The 24,892-nt window shown below is 43.1% G+C and overlaps 1 protein-coding gene across 3 annotated transcripts; it reads right to left on the reverse strand.

The window, feature by feature from the left end:
* Positions 1–1,373: 1,373 nt before the first annotated feature.
* On the reverse strand, positions 1,374–19,116 carry LOC147615885 (acetyl-CoA carboxylase 1-like). 3 transcript variants are annotated; one of them, XM_086778505.1, is made up of 33 exons: positions 18,843–19,116; positions 16,722–17,100; positions 16,425–16,631; positions 16,176–16,337; positions 15,998–16,090; positions 14,744–14,839; positions 14,501–14,674; positions 14,302–14,395; positions 13,870–14,057; positions 13,726–13,776; positions 11,496–11,535; positions 11,190–11,314; positions 10,947–11,063; positions 10,785–10,859; positions 10,420–10,476; positions 10,216–10,320; positions 10,049–10,135; positions 9,065–9,256; positions 8,794–8,982; positions 8,573–8,683; positions 8,020–8,112; positions 7,753–7,929; positions 7,562–7,639; positions 7,355–7,477; positions 6,990–7,262; positions 6,584–6,906; positions 6,200–6,437; positions 5,765–6,075; positions 5,448–5,667; positions 5,155–5,337; positions 2,908–5,040; positions 2,714–2,801; positions 1,374–1,655 (listed from the first exon to the last, which is right to left on the reverse strand). In XM_086778505.1, the coding sequence occupies exons 2-32, from the start codon at positions 17,079–17,081 to the stop codon at positions 2,721–2,723; spliced, it is 6,756 nt and encodes a 2,251-aa protein (XP_086634631.1). In that variant the 5' UTR covers positions 17,082–17,100; positions 18,843–19,116; the 3' UTR covers positions 1,374–1,655; positions 2,714–2,720. The 3 variants fall into 3 exon arrangements, with proteins under 3 accessions (XP_086634631.1, XP_086634630.1, XP_086634629.1); XM_086778504.1 differs by lacking the exon at positions 1,374–1,655 and adding an exon at positions 2,394–2,627; XM_086778503.1 differs by lacking the exon at positions 1,374–1,655 and having other exon boundaries at positions 2,394–2,801.
* Positions 19,117–24,892: the final 5,776 nt, after the last annotated feature.

The raw sequence follows: 24,892 nt of genomic DNA on the forward strand, positions 1-24,892 counted from the left end.
CCCTCAATAAAGACATGACCGTCATTGTAGAACGCTTTTTGTCCTGCCTCTCTAGCTGCTTTCACCTTGTGCATAAGTTTCTTGCGATGGGCAACCTGTACCTGAGTGAGGTCATCATCTAGATAGATAGTTTCATCTTCCAAGCCCAGCAATATCACTCTCTTCTTGAGAAAGGTGATCCTCTAGTGTGATAAGTGCTCGTTCTCTTGTAAGGTCCGTGCCTGCTCGCCATGCCTTGGCAAAGGGGGTGGGGTCATCTTCTTCTTTGTACCCAAGTTTTGTACATAATGCCTTGCCATCTTCATCAGGTGAGGTACCAGCCTTTTCCTTGATGCCAGTGACTCTCACATTAAGCTTTCGAGCCTTACACATCTTTTCCTCCGGCAATGTAGCATTGACGAGGTCTACTTCCTTGAGTGAGCCCGCTTTTGCTTTCCCATTAACAATAATAGTCCATGCTCCCTCTGCTTCCTGTTGTACTTCATTCTTAACTGCGTCAACCCATGCTTTCTTAGGGGTTTCCATTTTCTCTACTGTTTCTGCGACAGCCAGTGTCGTTGTAAGCTTGAGTTCATCATGGACTTTCTTTAGTTTTGCTAGGTCTGCGATCACTTCAGGGGAAATTTCCCCTTCCTCCCGCCCACTTTCTTTTACCTGTTTTAGTTCTGTTCGTAGGTTTTGTATCTCATTTTTTAAATGCTCCTCGGTATCTTGTACTGCCTTAATCTGTGTTTTGAGTTGTGTGTTCTCTTCATCCAGGTGGTTGATACGGTCCAGAAGAGACTTTTGAACTATGTTCTCTCTTCCTCCAGGCGGTCGATACGGTCCAGAAGAGACTTGTGAACTATGTTCAAGCTTTTGTCAGCTTCTTTCTTTCTGTCTTCAATCAATTTCTTGAGTTGTGTTTCTAATGCGCTTGTCATCTTGATAATACAGAGTGATGAGATGGACTGAAGGGATCCCCACATTAGTTGCCACATTATGCATACATCCTCATTCCTCATTATGCATACATTCTCTGTTTCTGTATCTATTATGTGCAAAAGGACCTGTACGCAGAAGGTGTGTGTGTATATGTGTGCAAGCAGCGAGAGCGGGTGTGTGAGAATGTGTGTGTGTGTGTGTGTGTGTATGTGTGTAAGCAGCGAGAGGGGGGGGGGGGGGGGCGGTAGTGGTGCAGGGGGGGTGCAGAGCAGCGAGAGCGAGGGGGAGGGGTAGCGGCGCAGGGGGCAGGAGAGAGAGAGAGAGAGAGAGAGAGAGAGAGAGGTCAACCACTCCATGACTAAAGAAATCATATCTTTTATGCACGGTCATACCATCTACATGTAGACCCATGTACTATAACCACCTAATTACTTTATAATCATGGAAAGTTTTAACAAACAAAGTTTATCTTATTTCATCCCCATCATGGAAAAGGTTGCCTTAGCAAGGTATATGACGAACTGTGATCAACGAACTGTGATCAAGGAATATAAGTTTGAAAGGTTTTCAAAATGTTTTCTCACACGATCTCTATAGTATTGATTAAACATTTTGCTCCATCCTCTAAATAAAGATATGGAGTGTACATGTGATGTTCATTAATGGAGTCCTCTGTGTGACTTGACTAAACATGGATGTTGCTTAAAGAACCGCACTTGCACGAGACGTATCTATAATCACAACCCCAAAACATGAGAATTAAATGGTAGCAAAGTATTATTATGGACCTACTGCACAGAAATTATTTCATTAATCTGAAAATTTTAGGGAAAGCCCCTTTCCCACATTTGAGGTCTCACACTAAAGGACGTCTTTCTGATAGTACCATGAACATCTCTCTGACAGTACCATGGACATCTTATGACATGTGAGGTCTCACGCTAAAGGACGTCTTTCTGATAGTACCATGGACATCTCACACCCTCTTATGACATGTGTGGTCTCACACTAAAGGACGTCTTTCTGAAAGTACCAAGGACATCTCTCTGACAGTACCATGGACATTCAACCTACGAGGTCACCATGAAACTTCAATATAAGGAATAAAAACTTGGAGCCCATGTTTCCAGCAAGGCCTTGGTAGTTACTTTTCCCATCCAATACACCACCTCTTCACATGCTTTCTTCTTTACCTGAGAACTACAACCTCATGTATATTGTAATTTTGCTCCTTCCGCAAAGCACGTGAGGTTCACTTTTACTCTGTTGGAGCTTTATAACTCTAGGTAAAGCTTCTCTGGGTAAGTACCTACTGTCTGAAAATTGCTCCAAGACATCTCCATAGGCATACACGTGGACATTAATCAAACCTCTGGATGGTGAAAACTCGCGACAGATCAACCAGTTGTTTTAGGCACAGACAGGAATGCTGGGACAGTTTAACTTTAAACCTCAGTAACAGGCAGTCGTGGACAGAACGGCTCCTTTCCAAAGCAGTAGAGATATAATGCTGTGTACAAACTTATGTGATACAACAAATCAGATGCGGAACATCTTATCTGACTGCAACAATTCATGATTGGGATCTTCAGGCTTTGTTAGCCCTGTCATTATTTCTACACTCTCACGTTCATGAGAAATGGCTTTAAAAATTAAGCTACAAGAGCGAAGGAACATCAAGTATAGGTGACATTGGGAATGCACTGTCACAAAAATAGAGAAGGCCGAGTCCAGAACTTGTTTCACACTATACCCCAGCTCTGAAGCAATTGGACAAAAAGGACCTCACCATGTGTTTATGGGTCCATGGTTGGCCGACAACTGCGTAAGACATGTTGAAGCTGCTCCACTAGTTCCCCCTTGTCAGATGGATCAATCTGCTCAAACACAAAGGGCAACAGAGTCACTCACTAGAACCTAAAAGCTAGAAAAAGCACATCAAAATCCTGAAAAGCATGCAAAGACGCAAGATTTAAATCCTACCTTTTGTAGCAAGGCTGCCAAGGCTTGGGGAAATGCTTTCAGATCTGTAGAGGAACTACTGAGAGAGAGTAACTGCTTGACAACACGTTCAGCCCTTAGCTTTTCAAAGTGCTCATCCAGACTTTTCCTGTCACTCATCCAAGCAAAGAAGGCATCATCATCCTTCCAGAGCACGCCCTCCTCTTCCTTGGAAGGAGCACTTCTTGATGAAGAAAACCACTCTCTGACTAGATCTGCAGCAGAACATCGTGGCAAAGAGCCTCCAGCAGCAACCCTTATGTCCTTTATAAGAGACTCCTCTGCCACTCTGCGCTTCAACCGCCTGTAGAAGTATGACCGTGCATCAGACCAATCAACTACCTTTTTTATGATTCCCTTAGCTTCCAGCCTTGACGATGTGTCATGTAGCTCAGCAAAGCGAATGGCAACCTGCTTGTACACAGGAAGCAGTAGCTTTTCCCGTGCTTGTATCTTCCTCTGAATGCTATCAACTGTGTTAGGAGAGTCTCCACCAGCAGCAGCCTGCACCTCCTTCTTGAGACCCACAAGCTCTGGGTCAAGCCGATGCATGCATTGAAGAAGCTCCTTTGTCCGAAACTTGATCTCAATGAGCCCCTCGGGTTCTAACACACCTGCTTTGGCAGTTCTTTCTGCAAACATTTCCACCTCATCAGGGTTTATCTTGCTGTCTACCACCACCCATGCTCCACCCCGAAGCTCTCCTGTCTTGGGTAGATAGATGAAGACAGGATGCTCATAAGTCCGCAGGTTCTCGACAATGTTAGATCCTGCTTGAAGAATCCCTTCAAACAGATCCCTTTGCCCTCCTGAGAATCCTCTCCAGTTAGCCATGATAAAGACAGGGAGACCCTCCTTGTTGAAGTCCATCAAGGCCTGTGCAGTCTTTGATGCTGAGTCAGGGAACCACACTTGGCCGGCTTGTGGCACTACTCTCTCATGGGAATCAAGCTGACCAGGGTCTGCAGGAATCTTTTGCATTACTGTTTGTGTTTCCACAGCTATAATGGCAACTGGAATCCCTCCCAGTCTTGCACGTCCTGTCACCACCGTCTGTGCCCAACCCTCCAAGGTCTCTGTAAAGCTGTCCTTGTCAAAAATTCCTGATAGCCATTTTCCGTTGCTTTCAATACCACGGATAGCTGCACGGGGATCGCAAGAAGTCTCTGGATTGTACTCCACCAGCCTATCTGGGGGGTCTAGCGGCTTGATAGATGGTAGAGGCCCCCCTACATATGGTGGGATGTAACTAAGCCAATTCAGAATTGCAGAAACACCTTCCAAATCATCACCAACTATCAGGTGGGTAACACCATTCACCCCCATAATTTTGGGTCCGCCTAGCTGCATCTGAGAGCTGTAGACTTCCCGACCGAGCAGCTTATTCAATGCAGAGTAACCAGTTAGTATAATAGGCTGGTCACTCCGTTGGATGCATCTCATGCCCAACCTTGCAAGATAGGCACCAATGCCTACAGTCCGGCCAGAGACATACGTCAAGGTGAAGGTTTCCCTGTATGCTCGAGAAAATGCACCTGCAATAGCTCCACTACCAGAAAGATTTTCTGTCCCAAGCCCATCCTCCAGTCCTATGATGTCATCAATGACCCATCTAACTTCCCCCGAATTGAGCTTCAGTTCATGTGCATTGACTGAATCCCCTATACGCTCATAGTCATCCTGTGTCAAATACAAGTACTGGAAGCCCCTATCTGGAGAAAGACTGTCTGACCACTCAACTTTGAAACATGCCCTCACTTCTTCTGCAACCCCTATCCGCGCACCTGAGTTGGCTGCCAAATAGATAAGAGGCAACTTTTTTTCACATGCCAAATCTGTCATGGCCTTGAAAAAGTAGTCTTCTTTTGGACCAAAAGCACCAGCACCATGAGTAGCATCGTTTGAAACCACCATGATCTTCCTCCCTGCTGGAAACTCGGGGGTACTGAGCTCAAAGTTCCATCCAACCATACCCACATCATTTGATGCCGTGGGACGGTCAGTTTCAACCAAAGCACCACCCCAGCTCGGTTTCTCCGCAAACACCAATTCTGAACTCTTAAGCACAGCATTGTCTGCATTGTCCCAGCATTGCCGTAATGCTGTCTCGAAAAGCTGCACGGATACAATCAACATTCGTTAGTTCATGTTAGGGACATGGTCAATGATGCCCATATAGTAAGCAGGTAGCGTCCTCCCAACAGTATTTAGGGTTTAGGATTGTATTACCAGGGGGAAATCATAGCAGTAAGTGGTGTTGTTTCGCCTTGCAACTAATCGCTTCCGCTCTACTATGTCTAGAGACCTATGCTGGGAATCAAGGCGCACGCCATGCAAAGGGCCCTTGGGATAACCTGCTGGAGATGAATAAACAAGTAATCTGCTGGCTGGATCCACAGATTCCAAGTACACCTGTTCAAGGAAAAAGGTACTTGAGCAAACTGAAGGTTCAGGTTTACTCTCAAAATTTACAAGGGCACACCTGAAAAGTTAAGCCATAAAGAAAAAGGTGCATAGATCACCTGCACGATGCATGTGTGGCCAGTTGGATTGATTACCATGACTCTCCACCACCCATCAACTTGACCCAACAAGTCTACCCTCAAACGAATTTCCCAGGATGCCACTGCAAGACGGTGCATACGTAACCCCAGTTTGCCATGGACCTTGAGTGCCAGATCCTCCAGGATTCGTACCACAGTGGTTTCTACAACCTCTTTGTTCCTAAGATCCTTGGTTGTGCTGTTCAAAGGCAATGCAATATCAACATCCAAACATGGCATGATTTGAAAAGTCTGTCATGACATTTATCTTCCATAGTGAAGACTCGTTAACTTACCTGCGATCACACAAATCTCTTATTTCTTGTGGCCGCAGGATACTCAAAAACATGTGCACATGGTCTGCTCTTCCATTCACATCATGAGCAGACAGCTCCAGTTCTTCTAGAGCTCCTTGTAAGGCCAAACTGACACTTTCCGAAGTAAATGACTCAGTGTCACTTCCAAGTGAATTGCTAGGACTAGGCTGCCTTAGAAGGGCCCTTAGGAACATTCTGCGAATGGCAGGCTTGTCTATTACAGAGTATATATGCCACAAGCGGTCCCTCGATGGAGCATATCGCATGTTGCCATATCCTTTCAACTTGTTCTGCACCATAATGCCATATTAGAAAAGATTATCTGTAATTGTATCATTAAACCTAAGTTGCACTTCCCTTTGAAATGAAGCTAGTCGGGCATTACAAGCACCTCTTCTATTCTTGTGAGATTACCAATTCTAGAAGGTTGGACAAAGGTGGCTCCACATGACGAAGAATAGGTTCCTCCACAAAGGTGTGTTCCTCTTGGGACCAGTGAAAGCAATGCCGTATGGGGACTCTCCCTTCATCTCTTTGGATGATGCAGCTGACAACCCCGACACCAGCAGCATTCAATGATGATGACAGCGCCTCATCTTTCAATGCCTTCACCAGTTTGTCCACCCTTTCCTGAGCTTGGTCTTCATCCCCACTGCCAATTTAGATGAATAAACAGAACATTATGCAACACACATGGAAATGCAGATTCTGACATATGGAGGTGCATGCATGCCAGTGCACATGATATCCAGAAAAAAAGTTAACCTCCAAGTAAAACTGAAGGACTATAAAGCCCACCTGTCCTGCAGATTATTCATAGGATTGTTGATGCCCACAAGAGCCACATGTAGAGCATTTCCTGAGCCTGTTTGTGATGGGCCAGCAACACTTGATGAGAGCCCAGCAGCTTCTTTCAAGACAGCACTTACAGCACCTGAAAGAACATTCAGGCTTGAGAGAATAACCATGGCACCCCATTGTTTGGCCTCAGTAGTATTCGTGGCTGCAGAAGCTTGAGATACATCCAGTGCTTTGACTGGAGAATCCTCCCAGTATTGCCAAGACGCAAGAAGACCTGAGCGGTGCCATTGCATCTTGATGGTACCCTTGATAAGGTGAGGCTGAGAACACAGAAAATGGCCTTTTAAACCCAACATTCATCAATCTCTTAACTCACTAGATGTGAAATAGACAGTACACAAACCTGATAAAGACGCCTTATATAAGTCTCCACAACTCGCCTTTGCAAAGTGTGATCACTGTGATCAAACAAGGCAACTAAAGCATCCTCAACAGCCTCAGTAGAGTTTACTACATCCTCTATCCTCTGCTCAATTGCACTTCTTCGCCGTGGGGTGTAGACCCCTTCACTCCCCTCCTCAGTGAACATCTCTAACTCAGACAAGCTTCGAGCAATGCTAGATCGAAGCTCACTAAGCTTGGTCTGTTCAAGCAGTTGGCTTGCCTGCAAAGCTAGCTGAAACAAGCCAGGGGAAGCAATTAATTTTAAAAGTTCAACACAAGAAAAAACCTTGATTAACTTATCATTAATAGGAAATAAGCTGATACCTCTGCAAACTTCGTGTCATTAAGTGCAGCAAAACGTATCAGTTGCTCTCTGTATGCAGCAGGGTTAGCATACACAAGCGCTCCCATCAGCCGTAATATAAGCTTGTTTTTCATTCTCACACCCTGCTTGCAAAGAAATTCACTCACTCATTACGAGCCCTTCATAAGATCCCTGTTCATGAGCAAAAACCATGCCAACCTTTGTACCTGGTGGGAAAGAACTATGTCAACTACTCTCAAAAGATCTTTCTTGTACTTGAGGCGCAGACCTTCGATAACATCTGCCTGTAGCAGAAGAGAGAAAACATCAGAATGCATTGACATGAAAGAGAAAGCAACATTCATTTACTAGAACTTCCTCAAGGTATCTAATCATAATAATTAAGATAGAAAGAAACCTCTGGAGTTTCGTTGAAAAGTTCTTCGACATCTAAATACGTCTTGAAAAGGGACTGCACAATGTTGCAAGCATGACCCTCTCTTCCACCTTCATAAGACTTTGCAAGGGTTGCCAGTGGTTCTATCAGTCTTTCGATTGAAGACCTATCCTTTTCTGGAGAAGATGCAACAAAGGCCTGCAAATACATGGAGCACTTTATCATGTGAACCACACACACAAAAGTATTTAATTACACAAACAATCCAACAAACCAAAATCCACAAACCTCCAAGACTGCTCGCAGAGCTTTTGCAGGGAACTCCACACTCCCAAGTGTGAAAGAGAAAGAAGACTCATACTCCTTGAACTTCCCATCAAGCTGGAAACAAAAGCTTATTTATTTTTATGGTCAAGTCATGGTAAGCTCTATTAAAAACAGCTTGAATCAAGTCCCTACTTTCATGGTCAAGGTGAATCATGACCGCCATTGCAATGTGCATCTATATAAGCATTTCCACAAACAATTCCTGAGATAATCACGGGTGTGTGTTGAGTGTTCAAGTGTGTGCCTCTGTGTGTGTGTGTGTGTGTGTGCGCGCGCGCGCGCGCGCACACCCACAAGCATGCATGTGCTTCTCAAGATTGCATAAGTTTGAGGATGCAAGTATACGTGCACATATGTACAATGTGCATGGATGGGCACCTGTATTTATACAGTGAGATTTTTGTGTGATTATCATTATGCCAGTTCTTCTTTAAAAAGCAGCAATTTTAGACATGACCAAATATGTAAAACTATGTACTCCTCTGAACAAAGCATCATGCAGGTGATAACCAACCTGGGCCTTGAGATCTTTAGGAAGACGTGTTGCAAGAACAGACATGCACTCTTGCCACTGGAGCGAAGGAAGTTGCGGATCATCCAAACAACCCAAAAGAGTCTTCACCACCTGCAAAGGGAGTGGTTTAAAGTAAGAAGCAGATGACCATCTTTTTCATCTAGACTTTAAGTAATTATACCATACACCACTTGAAAAATGAAGGGAGACATTTCACTCACATCATCAATATCATGCTCATAGCCAGCGAGCACCATTTGAGCAGCCTGTATACTGGCAGCACAGCGTTGATGCACCTTTCCTGCCATTGGAGTAGGTGGACCAAGAGGTGGAAATCCTCCTTCATACGGAACTGCTTTCCTTACAGCAGAGGGATCATCCAAATCAAGTCCCGCTATCAAGTCTCCTGCCTGATATACCAAGAAAAGGTTAATGGCACCAAAATAGCCCATGTTCCAACCAGGTTTCAGCTCTTGCATAAGATATATGTACCAGCATTGCTTGACCATCTGACATTTTAAAGTGAATAGTTCCAGAAGCAGGACACAGCAGCGGCATGCACATCTTCATTACTTCCACTTCAGCATATGGCATGTCAGCATCCACATGGCTGCCATCTGGTACCAGAAACCGTAATAGCTTGCAAGGAGTTTCAGCTATAAGCCGTGATGGATCATGATCATTCTGCAGAAAAACAATCAAAATGTATTAATTGTAAATCTTTGCCTGACCTACTTGTAAATAGCAGACACAGGACACTAGCTTTCTTTTCCAGTGGAGAAGAGGACCATGCTTGGAGACTCTGCACATGGGAGAGCCCCTTGCCAGTGTACAAAGGTAATATACAGGAGGGAGCTTGGCAAGTCAATGGCTATATTAACCAAACACACCATTCCCATATACAAATAGCATAAAGGGAGATGATGCATTGTACACTTCAACCTTGTTGGACATGCAAAGACCAGATTTTTGTAGATGTTGCCGATCAGCAAAGGAAATCTACAGGAGGGAGCTTGGCAAGTCAATGGCTATATTAACCAAACACACCTTTCCCATATACAAATAGTATAAAAGGATATGATGCATTGTACACTTCAACCTTGTTGGAAATGCGAAGACCAAATTTTTGTAGATGTTGCCAATCAGCAACATTGCCATGGCCTTGCCTTTCAATTTTCAAATCAAGGAGGTATGGTGATGATGGCACACCTCTCTCATCAACATGGCTTTAGTTCCAATATATTGGATTACACTACACAAGTAATGGAGACAGTCCCAGGCGCCCAGCATTACATTACACGAGTATATCCTTGGAAGCAAGGCACCTAATGTTCCCACCAGACATACAGCAGCAGGTACCCAAAAAAATTGGTTCTCAACATCCTCCATGGACTCTCAAGTTAACAATCAGTAGCTTGACAAGACAAGACATTTTGAAGAAAACATAACAGAGGAGCTCTGGATTGAATGAAACACCTGAAGCAAACATGTTTGGCCGTTGATCAAGAGGCGTGTACCTGCCGCTTCCTCTTCTGCATAAACTACATGGCTATTGCCATCCAACTGCATAAAAAGTTCAATAAAACTTATAAATTATCAAAGAAAGCTTTTCTTGCAAAACAAATAAACAGCAGCAGGCTTACTTGGATCAAAAGCCCTCCATCTCTGAGAGTATACATGTCAACTTCAACCTCTGAGCTGTTTAGCCTGATTCTATAGCTACCTGGTGCACCTCTGATCATGTCGATCTGCCTCAAGACAAATATCAATCAAAGATAACTCTACCAAGCATCAGGCCAAAAAGAGCAGGTTGGTCCTTATGAGTCCAGACTCGCAAGGGAACCTACCGTATACTTGCTTCCTTCAATATTGAGAGTAATTTGAAAGTTGACCAGAGAAATATTCTGCCACAAAACAAATAGAACCAGTTCATTTACCTGGCTTAAGTAGACACAAACTACATAAAAAGCTACAACTTTGTAGATCTGTGAGCTGCCTGTCCTGCCCAGTGCTGCCCTTTCCTGACCACCTCCCAAGGAACAATGACAGCCAGTAAAAGTATGTCGTCCGCCTCTCTTGAAAAAGGACTCAGGGCTGCCGCCACTCCCCGCTTTTTCTCATAGGCAGGACTTCCCAGTGGCCTTTCCCTACTCTGTAAACGGCTCACTTACCCTTTACTTCAACAGAATGCATAAAAAACCAGAAAACAAACCTTGGGTGGAATCTGTCCTTTCTCAAGGTAGCCTATGTATTCTGATACTCTTCCTGATGTGAGCATTGTAGCTTTCTGCACATCAAGGCAAATTTCAGGCAAAAATTATGGTCCATCCTTCTAAAAGCTTGTATTTTGGATATGAAAAAGTGATGTTCTTACATAAAGAGCCCCTCCAATAACTGAAAGGTACCAAGGAGGCCTTTCTGCTCGAATTCGCATGGCGATTCTGCTGTCTAACCAGCCTGTGTGTATCCTGTTTTCCCTGTATTCTTGTGCCTGTTAACAGAATAGGGACAACTGAGAGCACCAACAGACATTTTGCAGCATCCCAATGGGACAAATTCAGGCATACAAGCAAGAAACCCAATACTCCTCAAAAAAATTTCATGGGGAGCAACTTACATGGAGAAGGTCAACTGTATAGTCCACATTGGTACGGATTTCACCCCGAATTTGAAGCTCCTTCAGGCCAAGCACCATATTGGCAATGGCTAGGCCTCTGTTCTCTCCAAAAGCAAACACGTGTCCTGCAAACTATGAACCAGTTAATGTGGATTTTTGCAGAAGAGAAGCTTTTTACTTTTAATATTTATTATTAGAGTGTATGCAGGAGTGAACAACATGACCCCTCCCCCCCCAACCGCAAAAAGAATTAAAACATAACTATTAAATTTCATCACTTTAGAGACAACAGCAATGCAAACTTACCAAATTGTGAATCAGAGAACTCATGTATCCCACCACCAGACTACAAAAAGATAAAAGATTTCAAAGTTATAAGACTGAACTCTCTCTCTCTCTCTCTCTCTCTCTCTCTCTCTCTCTCTCTCTCTCTGCATATTCACCCTCACCTCGAGTTATAAGATACTTCGCCTTCACCCTCATCTGCACCCCACCTACCCTACCAGAGGCACCGCCCATCTCACACTACACCCAGATCCATTTCACCCATGATTGTGATCTTATCTATGCAAATCAGGTCTACCGTCATCACTTGGATGTAGACCCATCTGCACCTCTCACCACCCTCACCTCACAGCTCACAACAATCATCCACACATCGCCATCAACAGTTTTCCACACCCCCGCTGGTCTACCGCCAAACCCCGCACAGGTACCATGCCTCAGAATTGTTGGTATGACGAGGAATGCCGTATCACACGTGCGTATTTTACGTGAGTTAGCTACCGGCCAAATCCAGAAGCGCAACACTGAACGGATTAACTGGTACCTTACTCACCGCAAGAAACGAGCACATTGTCGTACGACATAAACAACACGAGGACTTATACCAACTTTTCCTAAGCCAGAATTCTGACAAGGCTTGGCATAGGATCAGGGAACACGCTTACCAACCCCCATCACAGACCCACACATCTGGCACTCATGCACACTCGTTATACCACATACCCCACCAACCCGCCTCCCACATCCACCTCACACTTCCCACCACATCCACCTTCTTCACAAGAGACATGGTGGTCAAGACTATACACAAGCTTCAGAACGGCCAATCACCAGATCACGAGGGGCTTATGGTTGAGCACCTCCCTTATGCAGGCGACACCTTGGCACCCCTCCTAGCCCATATGTTTAATAGGGCCCTCTCAGAGGCCTTTCCCCCCACCTGGTCATCACACACTATTGCACCTATCCATAAGGCGGGAGACGCCATGGATCCTAATAACTACGGAACTATCATGATCGTCCATATCTTGGCAAAGCTCTATGGATCTATACTTGAGTCAGATCTCAGCACACTAGCAGAGAAAGAGGGATACAAGGCACCAGGGGCGAGCGGGATTCGGGATGACCTTCTCCACGCTGGATCACATATTCACGCTTTGGGCTATCATCGAGCAAGCCAAGGCAGATGGCAGAAGCCGACTATATTGCTGCATTGTGGACTTCCGAAAGCTTTTGATACAGTGCCTCGGGCCCGTCTCCTATAGCACTTACAGCATCTCAAGGTCCCGCATGACATGATCCCGACTATCATTGCCTTCTATGAGTCAGTTATTGGCAGGGTGAGATGCTCAGGAGGACTCTCTGAGGAGGTCTCTAGCACCATCGCAGTGAAACAATGATGTCCACTATCTTCGACCCTCTTTGGAGTCTACATAGATGAGATATCAGACTTCATTGACAAAGCCGGAGGAGGAGGAGCTTCTCTAGGAGGTATTCTTGTTTCGATCCTTTCATTTGCTGATGATATTGTACTCATTGCAGATTCTGAGGAGGGGCTCCAGAAGCACAAGGATGCTTTACAGGATTTTGGCACACACAGGGGGACTCTCAGTCAACCTTGGGAAAACCAAGGTTATGGTATTCCACACCTCCTACCCAATCGCAGACCGTACAGAGATCACTTACATGGGTAGCAGGGTTGAGGTGGTGCACTGATATGTCTATCTCGGAGCTACCTTCGCTAGTCCACACTTCTCTATGAGACTGGCAGCAGAGGATAGACTCATTAGAGGATATGCGGCTCTAGCCCTAGTGGAGAGGCAATGTTTCCAGGCGCATTTTCAGAAGCTGACGACGAAGGGTTGGCTTTTTGACACCCTAGTCACCCCGGCACTTATGTATGCAGCTCCATTCTGAGCACCAGATTTATCCCCGGCAGATTGGCAGCACATAGAGCCTCCTCAGATCATGATGTTATCACGGATGATAAAATCATAGGTTCGGCATTGTAATTAGTCCTATGGGTCATATTATGATATTTGGCCCCAGCGAACCTCCCTCTCTCTCTCTCTCTCTCTCTCTCTCTCTCTCTCTCTCTCTCTCAATCAATCAATCAATCAATCAATCAATCAATCCATCCTCTACAATAAGCATATGGACAATAATACATACAGAGCAAAATATGGTGATTCTTCATTTGTTTATTACTGCAAATGTGATCAGGTATACACTGGGAAAAGTCGAGATATACCTTCACTGAGAAGTATGCCCACACATTTGGCTTGCTCCTAAAGCTGAGTTCCTGAATGTAAGGAAATGTTTTTATATCAAAATACATTTTCATCAAAAAAAAGGTCATGTTGTCTTCTTTCATGAAGTGGAGGAAATAATGTACTTGAACTTTGCCACTCGTAGGTTTGAAACCATCATCTGGATCTTCGCTAGTTACTCGCACAGCTACACAGTGTCCTTTGGGCGTTACTGACACAGCTTGATCAAAGTCAAATTCTGTAGCTTTGTCAGCGGTTTTTGCCCATGTGTCATAGCTTCCCCCAGCATCTTTCCCATAAAAGCGCCTTATCTCTGAAATGCATGACAAAACACACACTTATCAAGCCACCAAAAAAAAAACCTTGTATTCAAGTCCATAGCCATTGTCGTGAAACCTAATCCCATACACGAATCAAAATCTTGTTTAGATTCGCAACACCACATGACCAGCCCTATGCCACTGAATACCAAGTAGACAAACCATTACAGCATAATAATCTGCTCTCCTCATTAAAACTGACTGATCATCTTGTGCTTGGAAGTAAACTGAGCATACCAGGAATCTTCCATAACGGAATACCCATGGCAACACATAGTTGTGCTGCTGGCAGATTCACCTCCGCTATCCACTCTGTGACAGGATGCTCAACCTATCGACATTATGACAAGCGCATGAAAACAAAATTTCTAGTTACCAATCCATAATCTTGATTAAAAATGCACATCCACTCTGACACCCCAGAAGAGCAAATCACCTGTAAGCGAGGGTTCAGCTCCAAGAAATAGAACTCTCCCGTGTCCATGCTGTAAAGGTACTCCACTGTCGCAGCTCCCACATAGTTAACACACTTTGCTAGACGGCGAGCCCCTTGTTCTAAGAGATGGATAGTTTCAGGAGAAGCGATTGTTATAGGCCCTTCCTCGATGATCTGTTACCATAATCAATGTCACCATCATGGTAACTCCAGATGTTCACAGTATAACTAGCCCTTGCATACCTTTTGGTGCCGTCTTTGAACACTGCAATCGCGGCTATGCAAAGCCGCAACATTCCCATATTGATCACAAAGAAGCTGAACCTCCAAATGCCGGCTCTGTTTCAACAAACATATCATAAGCAAGCTAAACAGCCTGATTGATTGACACCAGAAGACACTCACTACTTCGTTCACAAATGTCATAATTTGAAATCTCATCATCCTTAAAGAGAGAATTGATTGATTTTGGCATGTATGAGTTGCTTCAGCCTCCACCACAATTCATAACGACACTGACCTTGGAGCCTTGAAGCACAGAGAGACAGACAGACAGACAGAGAGAGAGAGAGAGAGAGAGAGAGAGAGAGAGAGAGAGCATGCGCGCGTGCGCACACACACACACACACAGCACATAAACGCATAGACAAGAACAAGGCAGAAGGTTCCGAAAGGTGATATAAGTACAAGGCTCTCAATCTCTGGGAGTACATTTAGGGTGGCTCACAGGTCAGGTGGGAGAAGAGCGGCACTTTGCCTGAAGCCTAGAACCCTTCATAACCAGAGGAGACAGAGGCGTCATTTGGCATTAGAAGCCTTCAGGGTGGCTCTTTCCCATCCACCCCCACGGTAGTCTCCCTCCAAGAGCAGCCAGAGATGCAGGGATCATATCCCTCTTCATGCATTCCCTCTCCTCTTTAGAGGGTTCGTGTAGGCTCTGTTCGGATGTACATACAATAGAAGGATCCTCAGAAGAAGTGTTACTACTGTACATTTACAACCCTTCAGCAAAGAATATCAATTTGAGGTGTCATCTGGTATTGCATCAAATCAAGAAGAAGCTTCCCACCCCTTCATTACAACAAGGGCATCTCGAGTTGCAGCCTTAGCAAGGGACCACCTTGCCAAAAATCACTCGATGTCGCTACATCTGCTTAATTAGGATCACATAATCATTTCATTTCATGGTTACATCAGCTTTCTAATGCAAAAATATGTAATTATTGTAAACACAATGTACTATTTCGGTCTCACAGGCAATTTCCGCTTTCTGCAGGCAATGCTCCCTCTCCCTGTGTGTGTATGTGTGTGCATGCACATGAGCACATGCTGTACATTCATGGAATCCAAATAAAAGAACAAGGGAAGACGGCAGTTAAAAGTGGCAGTGACTGTTTTGTTCAACCCTCACCATCACACCAGCAAGAAGGTTCAAGGCAGCATACAATCAACAGAAAGAACAGCATAAGCATCCAAGTAAAGGAGAGAAAAAATCACCTGGGAAGCAACTTTCATGGTGAATATTGGAGAACCAGGGACCTCTCCCTGGACTTGCTTAAATAAAGCTCGGACCTCATCGTCATTGTGTACCTGCCTCGTGACAAAGAAAGTTTTATATCAATTCATATATGTGTAGAAATACTTGAGTCCGATGTCCACCTAGAGAGCTACTCACCTTTCGAATCCCTTTACCACCACCTCCCCAAGATGCTTTAATCATGACAGGATACCCTACAGTCTGACAAGATTTGACTGCCTCTTCTGCAGTAAACACACATGCCGATTTGTACGACTCATCAGGAATGGAATCCTTGCAAGTCTCAAAGGGTACCTTAACCTGCAAGACAAAAGACGTCAGAAAGCCCATACATCTGAACTTAACTCTTCAAAGAGACAGCAAATAGCAAATTCCAGAAAGACTCACATGGGATCCACTCCAAGGAAGGGTTGGCACGCCTGATGCCTGAGCAATCAATGAAGACCCGATTTTATCTCCAAGTGCAGCCATTGGCGCCGCGGGGGGACCCAAGAAAGCTATTCCACAAGCTTCTAAAGCATCTGGAAGTTCCGGGTTTTCAGATGCATGGCCCCATCCTGGCCAGACGGCTGACACCCCTGTGGTCTCTGCAACCTGTGCAGAGCAGTAACCAAACCAATCATCTACACCCCAACAAGTAGACCCGAACCTAGAAAAAAATAGCCACAAGAAAATGCCACTGACCTCTACAATTAGTTGCACATTTGCATAGTTGTTGTTATTAGTTCCTCCTGGGACCTCGACAAACTGATCAGCAATACGAATGTGTTCTGCATTAATGCGCATGTCTTCTGGAGTTGCCATAGCCACCAGCAAGACAGCTCTTTCTGTCCCAAAAGTCTCATATGACCATGTTCGAATGCTGCGCATAAATTTAACTGCTGCCATGCCATTGTTTGCTATTAAGATGCTGTTAATGGGCCTTTTACCACCAAGGCATTTGCAGAACTCTTCAAGTTGGGATAAACTGGCTGCATTCTTCAAGAGCAGCTTGCCATTTGGAACTCCGTTTACATGCCAAGGGTCCCCCACCACACTCCCCATTGTGGCAATTTCACGATAGCTGAAATGGCACCAAGATTTCAAAAATGAGAGTTCAGTAATCTATTTTTTAATATAAGCTCAGAGTTAAGGCTTGCTCCCACTGCATATGTAAAGAGTGCGTACCTTACCATCCTATCAAAAATATCATGTCTCAGAAGTTGCTAGAACCCATGCACGCATAGACTATTAATAGGGCTAGCTATCCCTATCAAGAGTCAAGCAGGTATGATCCCAAAAGTGGTCACCTCAATATGGGCTAATTGGATCAGGTATAGACATCACTTATTCCGATGCACATTCTTGTGGCTAAAGCTAGGAGATGCACATTGGGATTAGTGGTGTAGACATCACTAATCCCAATGCACATTCTTGTGGCTAAAGCTAGGAGATGCGGCTGTGTAGTAGAACTGCTACCAAGGTCCCTCCGACAGAGCATTAGCATACATACGCAGGCATACAGAGGTACGTCATTAAAGACCTGCCTACCCTCTTCTACCACTGACAGGACCCTGGTGGAAAAGCCTGACCTGTTAACCGATTGCGAGTACATAGCTTCAAATTAGAGAGATAACCGGATGTAGAAATCATCATCGCACAGCCCTTCCATCAGGTCTTGAAACCTCACCCATTTAGCCTATCAATATAGAAATGTCTAAGAACATGACAAAAAAGTGGTGCCATACGAATAGGGAGAGTCTGCACAACCACTGTCTATGTATAAGGATCAGTCCCATTGTGGTCAAAGACTAGCTTCAAGCTTTTCAATGGGACAAGCGTATCTCGATGATGTGCACATGGACATGTCCACAAAAGGCTTGTTTTAGACTGGAATTCTAAAATTGCGGAAGACATCATTTATGTCAAGCTAACATCATCTGTACTGGGACTCTTTTGATAAGCTCATCCAATTTCACACGGTTATCCGGGGCAGTTGTTGAATGTCATCCTTCGTTCAGCTACCCTGTGTTTGCTTTAAGGGATCTGTCTAGGTAGACAAATTTGAAACCATTCCTCCCCCTCCCCCCTCCAAAATAAAAAGGCACACAAGCTCAGCTAAAAGAGTAATTGGCCCTGTCCCATACCAAGAGGAGCTCTTTGATTGATTAAGTTTCAAAACCAAGTACACAGGCATGTTCCGCGGTAGCAATCCATGGGTGGAAACTGCTTCATAACCAGTCTTACAATCCACAGCAGGACAGACCGAAACTTACATGTGGGGAAAGGGGACCTGATGCGTTGTAAATCACATTATAGAAGAGGCTTCCTGTTCCTACATACACTGCTACCCTGTGCTCTGTCAGCTGTGTAAACTCAGGCATGAGATAGAGGTTAAATAAGCATGATACAAAATAGGAGGTACAGATTGCCCAATTCTTACAAAGCTTGATCTATCACCTGAATTAAACTTAAGCAAGCCATGCAGCTGATTATTTATCAGTAGCCCAGTCATCAGGCATTATGGATCAAACTCGCTTATTTGGACGCAATAAGTCACGCTTGCTCATTGCTAGACCTATCATTGGGCTAAATGGGTTAGCGTGACTGTTGGGCTATATGAGATCCCACTTGCTCAATTTGGCTTACATTATTCAGCTACTTACATAGTCCACTCTCTCTCTCTCTCTCTCTCTCTCTCTCTCACACACACACACACACACACACTACAGATGTACAAACAGTTCAATCATCAAGAACAGAGAGAGAAAGTTGGGTTAGTGGTAATACAAGGAAAACAGAGATACAGCAATGGTGGGTGGGTACCTCTGCTTGGGGGGCAGCTCCTCCGATGGAGATCCACAGAGAGGGGCTAAGCAGCACACAGAATGGACTAAACACGGAAACACACAGAGAGAGGCAGAGAAAGAAGAAGAGGAGGAGTTACAATAGGGATGAGTTGAAGATGGAGATGAAGAAAAGAGGGCAATTGAGGATGGAAAGGGAGAGAGAGAGAGAGAGAGAGAGAGATGAAACAGTGTTATAAGCCCAATAAAGAGAGAAGACTTTTCAGCACAGAAGTGGAAGTAGAACGGGCAGCAGCAATGGAGACTAGGGGGTAGGTGGACGTGCTAATGTTGCTAACTTTTAAGCTGATAAATTTGGAGGTGCAATAAGCCGCACGGTCAAATTTGGAGGTAAGGGTTTTTCACCTTTACCTTAGGCAGCGCCGAGATTCTCTTGTTCGCTGCATTTGTTGCTCTGACCCCTTCAAACCCCTCGCCACCGCCATCGCCATCGCCATCGCCCACCTCGGCCATAGCCAACCCCCCATTAAATTAATCAACCAATTAACAAAATAGAAAGCTTTTCTAAGCCTTTCTGTCCACTTATTTTCTACCATTTCCAGGTCACCCCATAAACATTTTTCTCAACAAGTCATGATATTATGACTCTAAACTTTTAGAGGATTGCCTTGAAAATTTCGCCACACTCTTGAGCATAATTTTAATCAAAATACCTTGCATTTTGTATATTTTTTCCAAATTGCAAAAAAAAATTGCATGTTTAAATGAGAATTGTGTAGGTCTTGCCAATGGAGACACAGCCTAGCGGGCGGTCAGGTGTTGAAGTCCCATGCAGGAGGTGCTAGGCTCAAAACCTGCTGGCTGTGTGACGGCTGCATGAAAGCACACATGCACACAAGCACAAAAGATCCCAAAAAAAAAAAAGAATTGTGTAGGTCCATTGGATTAAGGTTGAAGTTTTCTTTGAACACTCCTTTGGACATACCCTAGAGCCATTCTTGTCAAACTAACCAAAGTTTGAAATCAATCATTTAGGTTTCCAAGTTGTGGCATGTTAGCAAAGGGCCGAACAAGACAAGATTGCATTATGTGAGAAGAGTCGTGCATATAAGAGAACTTATTCCAAGGGTTAACTTCACTTGCAATGTGTAAATCCAAACCCAAATGGCAAACAACATATTGCAAGGCCTTCCACTTTTATGTTGGCCAAGCATTATCATAACTCATAAAGAAGGTGACAATCCAAGGACGATTGATGAGGTGAATGTTAATGTTGTAAGACTTTAATTTCAAGATCATTCACTGAATAAACACTTTTGAAGTAGATTATTTGTCACAAACAAATATAGAGGCACGTATTCCAAAGTAGCCCATTTGAGACCACTTTCTGGATGTCAAGTTTTTTTGCACTAGAACTTATGGGGATGAGACATCATTGAGTACTCCACTACACATGGATTTCATGGCCTCATGTGGACAAGCTCTTTGAGGCCTTTAAACAAGTAATGACTACGATATCATAACATCCACCTAGTGTCTAGCCCAACTATGCACTTCCATCCACCTAACGTCTAGCCCAACTATGCGTTGGTGTAGGGGATACCTTTCTAAGGTGGAAAATTTAAGGTATCCCCTACACCAACTATGCGTTGGTGTAGGGGATACCTTTCTAAGGTGGAAAATTTAAGGAAGGAAAAATCAATGGTTAGACGAATGGCCCGAGGTGGAGAATGAGGACCTTTTAAGGTATATTGTGCAAGGGCGAGGCAAAAACGAATATACCTTTCAAGGTATATTGTGCAAGGGTGTTTGGTTGATATGCTCGAGGTTATGGGTTCAAACCCTGCTAGCTACCCCGAATGATGCTTGCTACCTTGTAATGTTGCATGTGGGTGTGGTGTTTGTAAAAGGGCATGCAGGGCCCTGAGAGGAGTCCTCTCATCAACTAGGAATTAGTTGCGTAAATTTTTTATTTATTAAAAAAAAGAAATTAGGCTTGATTTTTTGATGGTCGTCACATGCTTGTGTTTGGGCATTTTGGCAGTTAAAATCTTGGGATAGCCCCCCCCCCTTTGAAACTTTACATGTAAACGGTTGAAAATTTGCGCTTTTCATTCCTTCTTGTCGAATTTGATAAACAGTTAGAAGGCAACCCTTATTTGAGGGAGGGGTTCAAATTTTATGATTGACTAGTCAAGTGGGGAAAAAAGACCCTAAGGGATGAGAGACCATTCAATTGCAAAAGAAGGATTTGGTGAGCGGCCCCAAGTGTATGAAGGCCCGAATGTAAAAGCAATTTGGTGAGCGGCCAAGTGTATAAAGGCCCGAATTTATGAGGCATTTGGAAGGGCGTGTGGGCTGCCCTGAAGTCAATTGAAAAGGGTCCTTTTCGAAATTCGCATGCGTTTTGGATCTGTTCACACGACAAATGTGGGCGTCTGTCTCGATATGGATGACGACGGCGCCCGTCCTAGTGTGTAAAGAGAATATATAAATTTTTGGTCAAAGCATGAGCCCTTTGACACACGAGCTCCTTGCCCGCATGCGCCACTCCTTTGACGTGTCAACCCTCCACTCCTTTCACCTTTATAAACCTCATTCACACCCATGCTCCTAACGTGAGACCCTCCCATTGCGGCCTTTTGCCACCTCATTGGCATGTACTCCCCTTTCTTTAAAACAACCCGGGTACCTTTGTGTGTGGTGAGCATTTCACTCGTCCCCTCATGCCTCTTTCTCTTCTCCCCATAAGAAATTCGAATATTCTCAAAAGGTTTTCTTTTTTATAAAAAGAAATTTGACTTCCCTGATCTTGAATTAAGATCTCCTTCTATTTGAGATCCATAACCACCTTTCTTTTGGATTCTCTATTTTGCAATCTCGCTTTTACATGTGGGGATCATTACTAGCAAGCATGTCAACATACTGATTCATGTCCCGTGTCCCATGTTACTGATGATTGTGATTCACCACCATCTGTCCAGTACTAGGTTTATCAAACTCTTGAATTTCTTGTCTTTCGCCCCCCCCTATGTGGCATTTTTCTCTTTGTTGTGACTTCTATTCAAGAGAAATTGTTTTACCATTACTGTGTGAACATAGGGAGACTTTGAATGCTCACATCTCTTCAATAGGCTCCACAACCTAGCAAAGATGTAAAGGTAACATGAATAATTTCACACAAAACAAGGTGAAAATTTCAGAAACAATCAACTTGATTGTGTTGCAATATTGTGAATAGTTCCAAATACAATTATATTCAAAAATTGCTAAAAGGACAAGTGTATTATTAATATCATGAAGAACTACATACATATCATAACCTACTAGCTAGGGCACCTATGATCATGGATGCCTCGACATGCTCTCGCAAATCTACTTACTAAGTGGAAGGTGAAATACGTTGGGTGTGACGGAGTGTGCATTAGAGTCATGCATGTGAGAGACTTTAAAAGTGATTGCTCAAAGGTTCCTTTTTTTTATAAGGAAATTCCAGTTGCCCAACCCTCTTGTAACAGCCTTGGTTAACAGCCTTGGTTAAGCATGAAAAGTTATTAGTTAGAAGCTAAATTTAGCATAAGAGGGATGACACTCACTCATGCAAGTTGAATAAATCTAACTAAAACCCATTATAACCATATTTTTCATTATCTTAGATTATAAGAGTTGGTTGATTACTTGCAAAAGAAATGTAATAACAAGGTGTGAAATATATATAAACACAATGTCTCCCTTAACTATACGCCCTTAAGAGAAAACCAAAAAAAAAACACTTAGTCCTACCAAGGTAAGTAAGCTTTTTAATGACAATGAAAAATTAGACTAAATATAAAAGGTCTAACTATTGTGCAAATATAAATGGACAAATAGCATTTCAAACTCATGAAAAGACATCTTCATTTCAAACTTATGAAAAGACATCTTCGTTTATAAAATAAGGGGTATAGCATTTGAGCACTAAGGTGATGTGCGCTCTTGAAATTTTTCACTCTTTTTTTTTCAAGAGATGTCAAGGTATCAAACTCACAACCTCGCTTGAGTAAGGTGGAGAGAAGAGAGCTAAACCTGAATTTTTTCACACATTCAAAAGTCAAATTATGAAAGCTCAAAAAAATTAATTCATTTCATTTTAGAAAATCCGATTTTACTAAGTGACTACTAAAACTTGATTAATTGACTACTAAGAAAATTGTTGGAATTAGGGTAAGGGTTGCAACAATGCACACACACACACAAGATAGAGAAGCTTGAGAGCACACAAACTCACTAGATTTAAATAAACAAATGTGTGCCAGATACAAAAGATAAGTACACACCCCAAAATGAGTAGATAAGAGGGTGTACATACACACGGGGGAAAATCAAGTTCTAGTAAGTGACTAGTTAAAAACTCATCTAAGATTCATCACTTTGATAAAAAAAACTATAGCACTTTTAAGCATTACTACTAGATATTTTTATGAGTTTGTTGGATTTTGAGGTTTTTTAAACATTTTAGAGACATGTAATTTGTTAATTGAAAAAATATCTCTATAGCTCTAATTCAACCAACATGCCTAGTTTTTTATGCATCTCTTAGAATTCTTATTCAACCAACATGCCTAGTTTTTTATGCATCTCTTAGAACTCTTACATATCTCTAATAAATAAGATGGATGTGTGAGTGATGAGGCTACTCGGGTGGTCTTGCCTTTCTTCATAGAAAGGAGTGAATTGGATTCTTACTATAAAGTACGAGTCAAGTTACTGAGATTTTTCTAGGAATGATAGGCTTTTCCAATAAATTACTTATGTCAACCATGATATACGTGAATCACCAAGATGAGCCAAGTGCTTCTTGTTAAGCCATGATATACGTGAATCACCAAGGTGAAAACAAAAGCCATTGCTAGACACTCATGTGCCATAACATCTAGCCCAATCGAAATCTCTAAAAGCATGCAGCTGAGTATCAACCCCCTTAGCATAGAATAGCCCAAGGGACTGAGTGCCCTATAAGTATCGAAATACTCAATTAGGAATATGCCAATGCTTCCTTTTTTTGGACTGTGTATAAATTTGCTTAATTGAGAGACCCTAAAATGAATGTATGGTATAGTTAGATGAGATATCCAACAGCCATCTGATAAAGTGATCAAATGGTTCACTTACATCCTGGAGACTAAGCCTAGAACATATCTCTATTGGTGTAGCAACAAGCTTATAGTCTTCAAGATCAAATCGTGTGCTAGTAGTCTTTATATGTACTTTGACTACAACATCATAATACCATCAAGACCAAATCGTGTGTCAGTAGTCTCTGTACTTTGACTATAACATCATAATACCATCATTATATTACATAAAATATACCCAAATAATAATGCAATGAGACTAAATATATCATCACAAATGACCTATGTAATTTAGCCTTGAAGGCATGTGAGTAGCATGCTATCAACATATAAAGTGATGACCAAAAAACAATCTTTACTTCTCTTTATATAGAGGGTGGACTGCTGCAAAAACCAATTGAAACCAAGTATGCATTATATTCTTATACTATGCTCTGGGAGCCTGCTTAAGGCCATAAAAGGATTTTCTTAACCTATATAATTTAAACTCATGTGCCTTCTAAACAAAACCACGACAATGAGATACATAAAGAAGCCAGTCTATATCCGACTGATGTACATTCCAACCATGATGCATTGTGCCAATGTAATAATACACCTGGTTGTAGCCATATATGAGATGTGGGTGTAATGGTCTCATCATAATCTATGCCCTTCTCCTGAGTATAACCCTTTACAACAAGCCTTGCCTTATAGGGATCAACACTACCATTAGCTTTACGCGCTTGAGCTTATAAACCTGCTTCGTATACCAATGGCCTATTTACCATAAGGCAAATCTACCGAATACCAAGTGTTATTTTTGAGGATTGAGTCGTACATATCCTACATGGCCTACATCCACCAATGATTATTTTCATGTGCCTCCTCAAAGCAAACACGTTCTACTTCATTACATATGCTGGCAATGAGAGCATGATCCATAAAAGAATAAGATGTATAGTGAGAACCTGCA

The sequence above is a fragment of the Cibotium barometz genome, chromosome 39 (genome assembly GCF_041138505.1).
Source record: "Cibotium barometz isolate CiBa-2024 chromosome 39, ASM4113850v1, whole genome shotgun sequence".
In the NCBI taxonomy this organism is placed as follows: Eukaryota; Viridiplantae; Streptophyta; class Polypodiopsida; order Cyatheales; family Cibotiaceae; genus Cibotium; species Cibotium barometz.

Excerpts from the sequence above, each read along its gene's own strand:
- LOC147615885 (XM_086778505.1), bottom strand. The coding sequence starts at position 17,081 with ATGGGGAGTGTGGTGGGGGACCCTTGGCATGTAAACGGAGTTCCAAAT. Across the intron at positions 7,930-8,019 it reads CTCTGCGAGCAGTCTTGGAG|GCCTTTGTTGCATCTTCTCC; the intron begins GTTTGTGGATTT and ends ATGTATTTGCAG. Across the intron at positions 5,041-5,154 it reads ACTGCTATGATTTCCCCCTG|CTTTTCGAGACAGCATTACG; the intron begins GTAATACAATCC and ends GTATCCGTGCAG.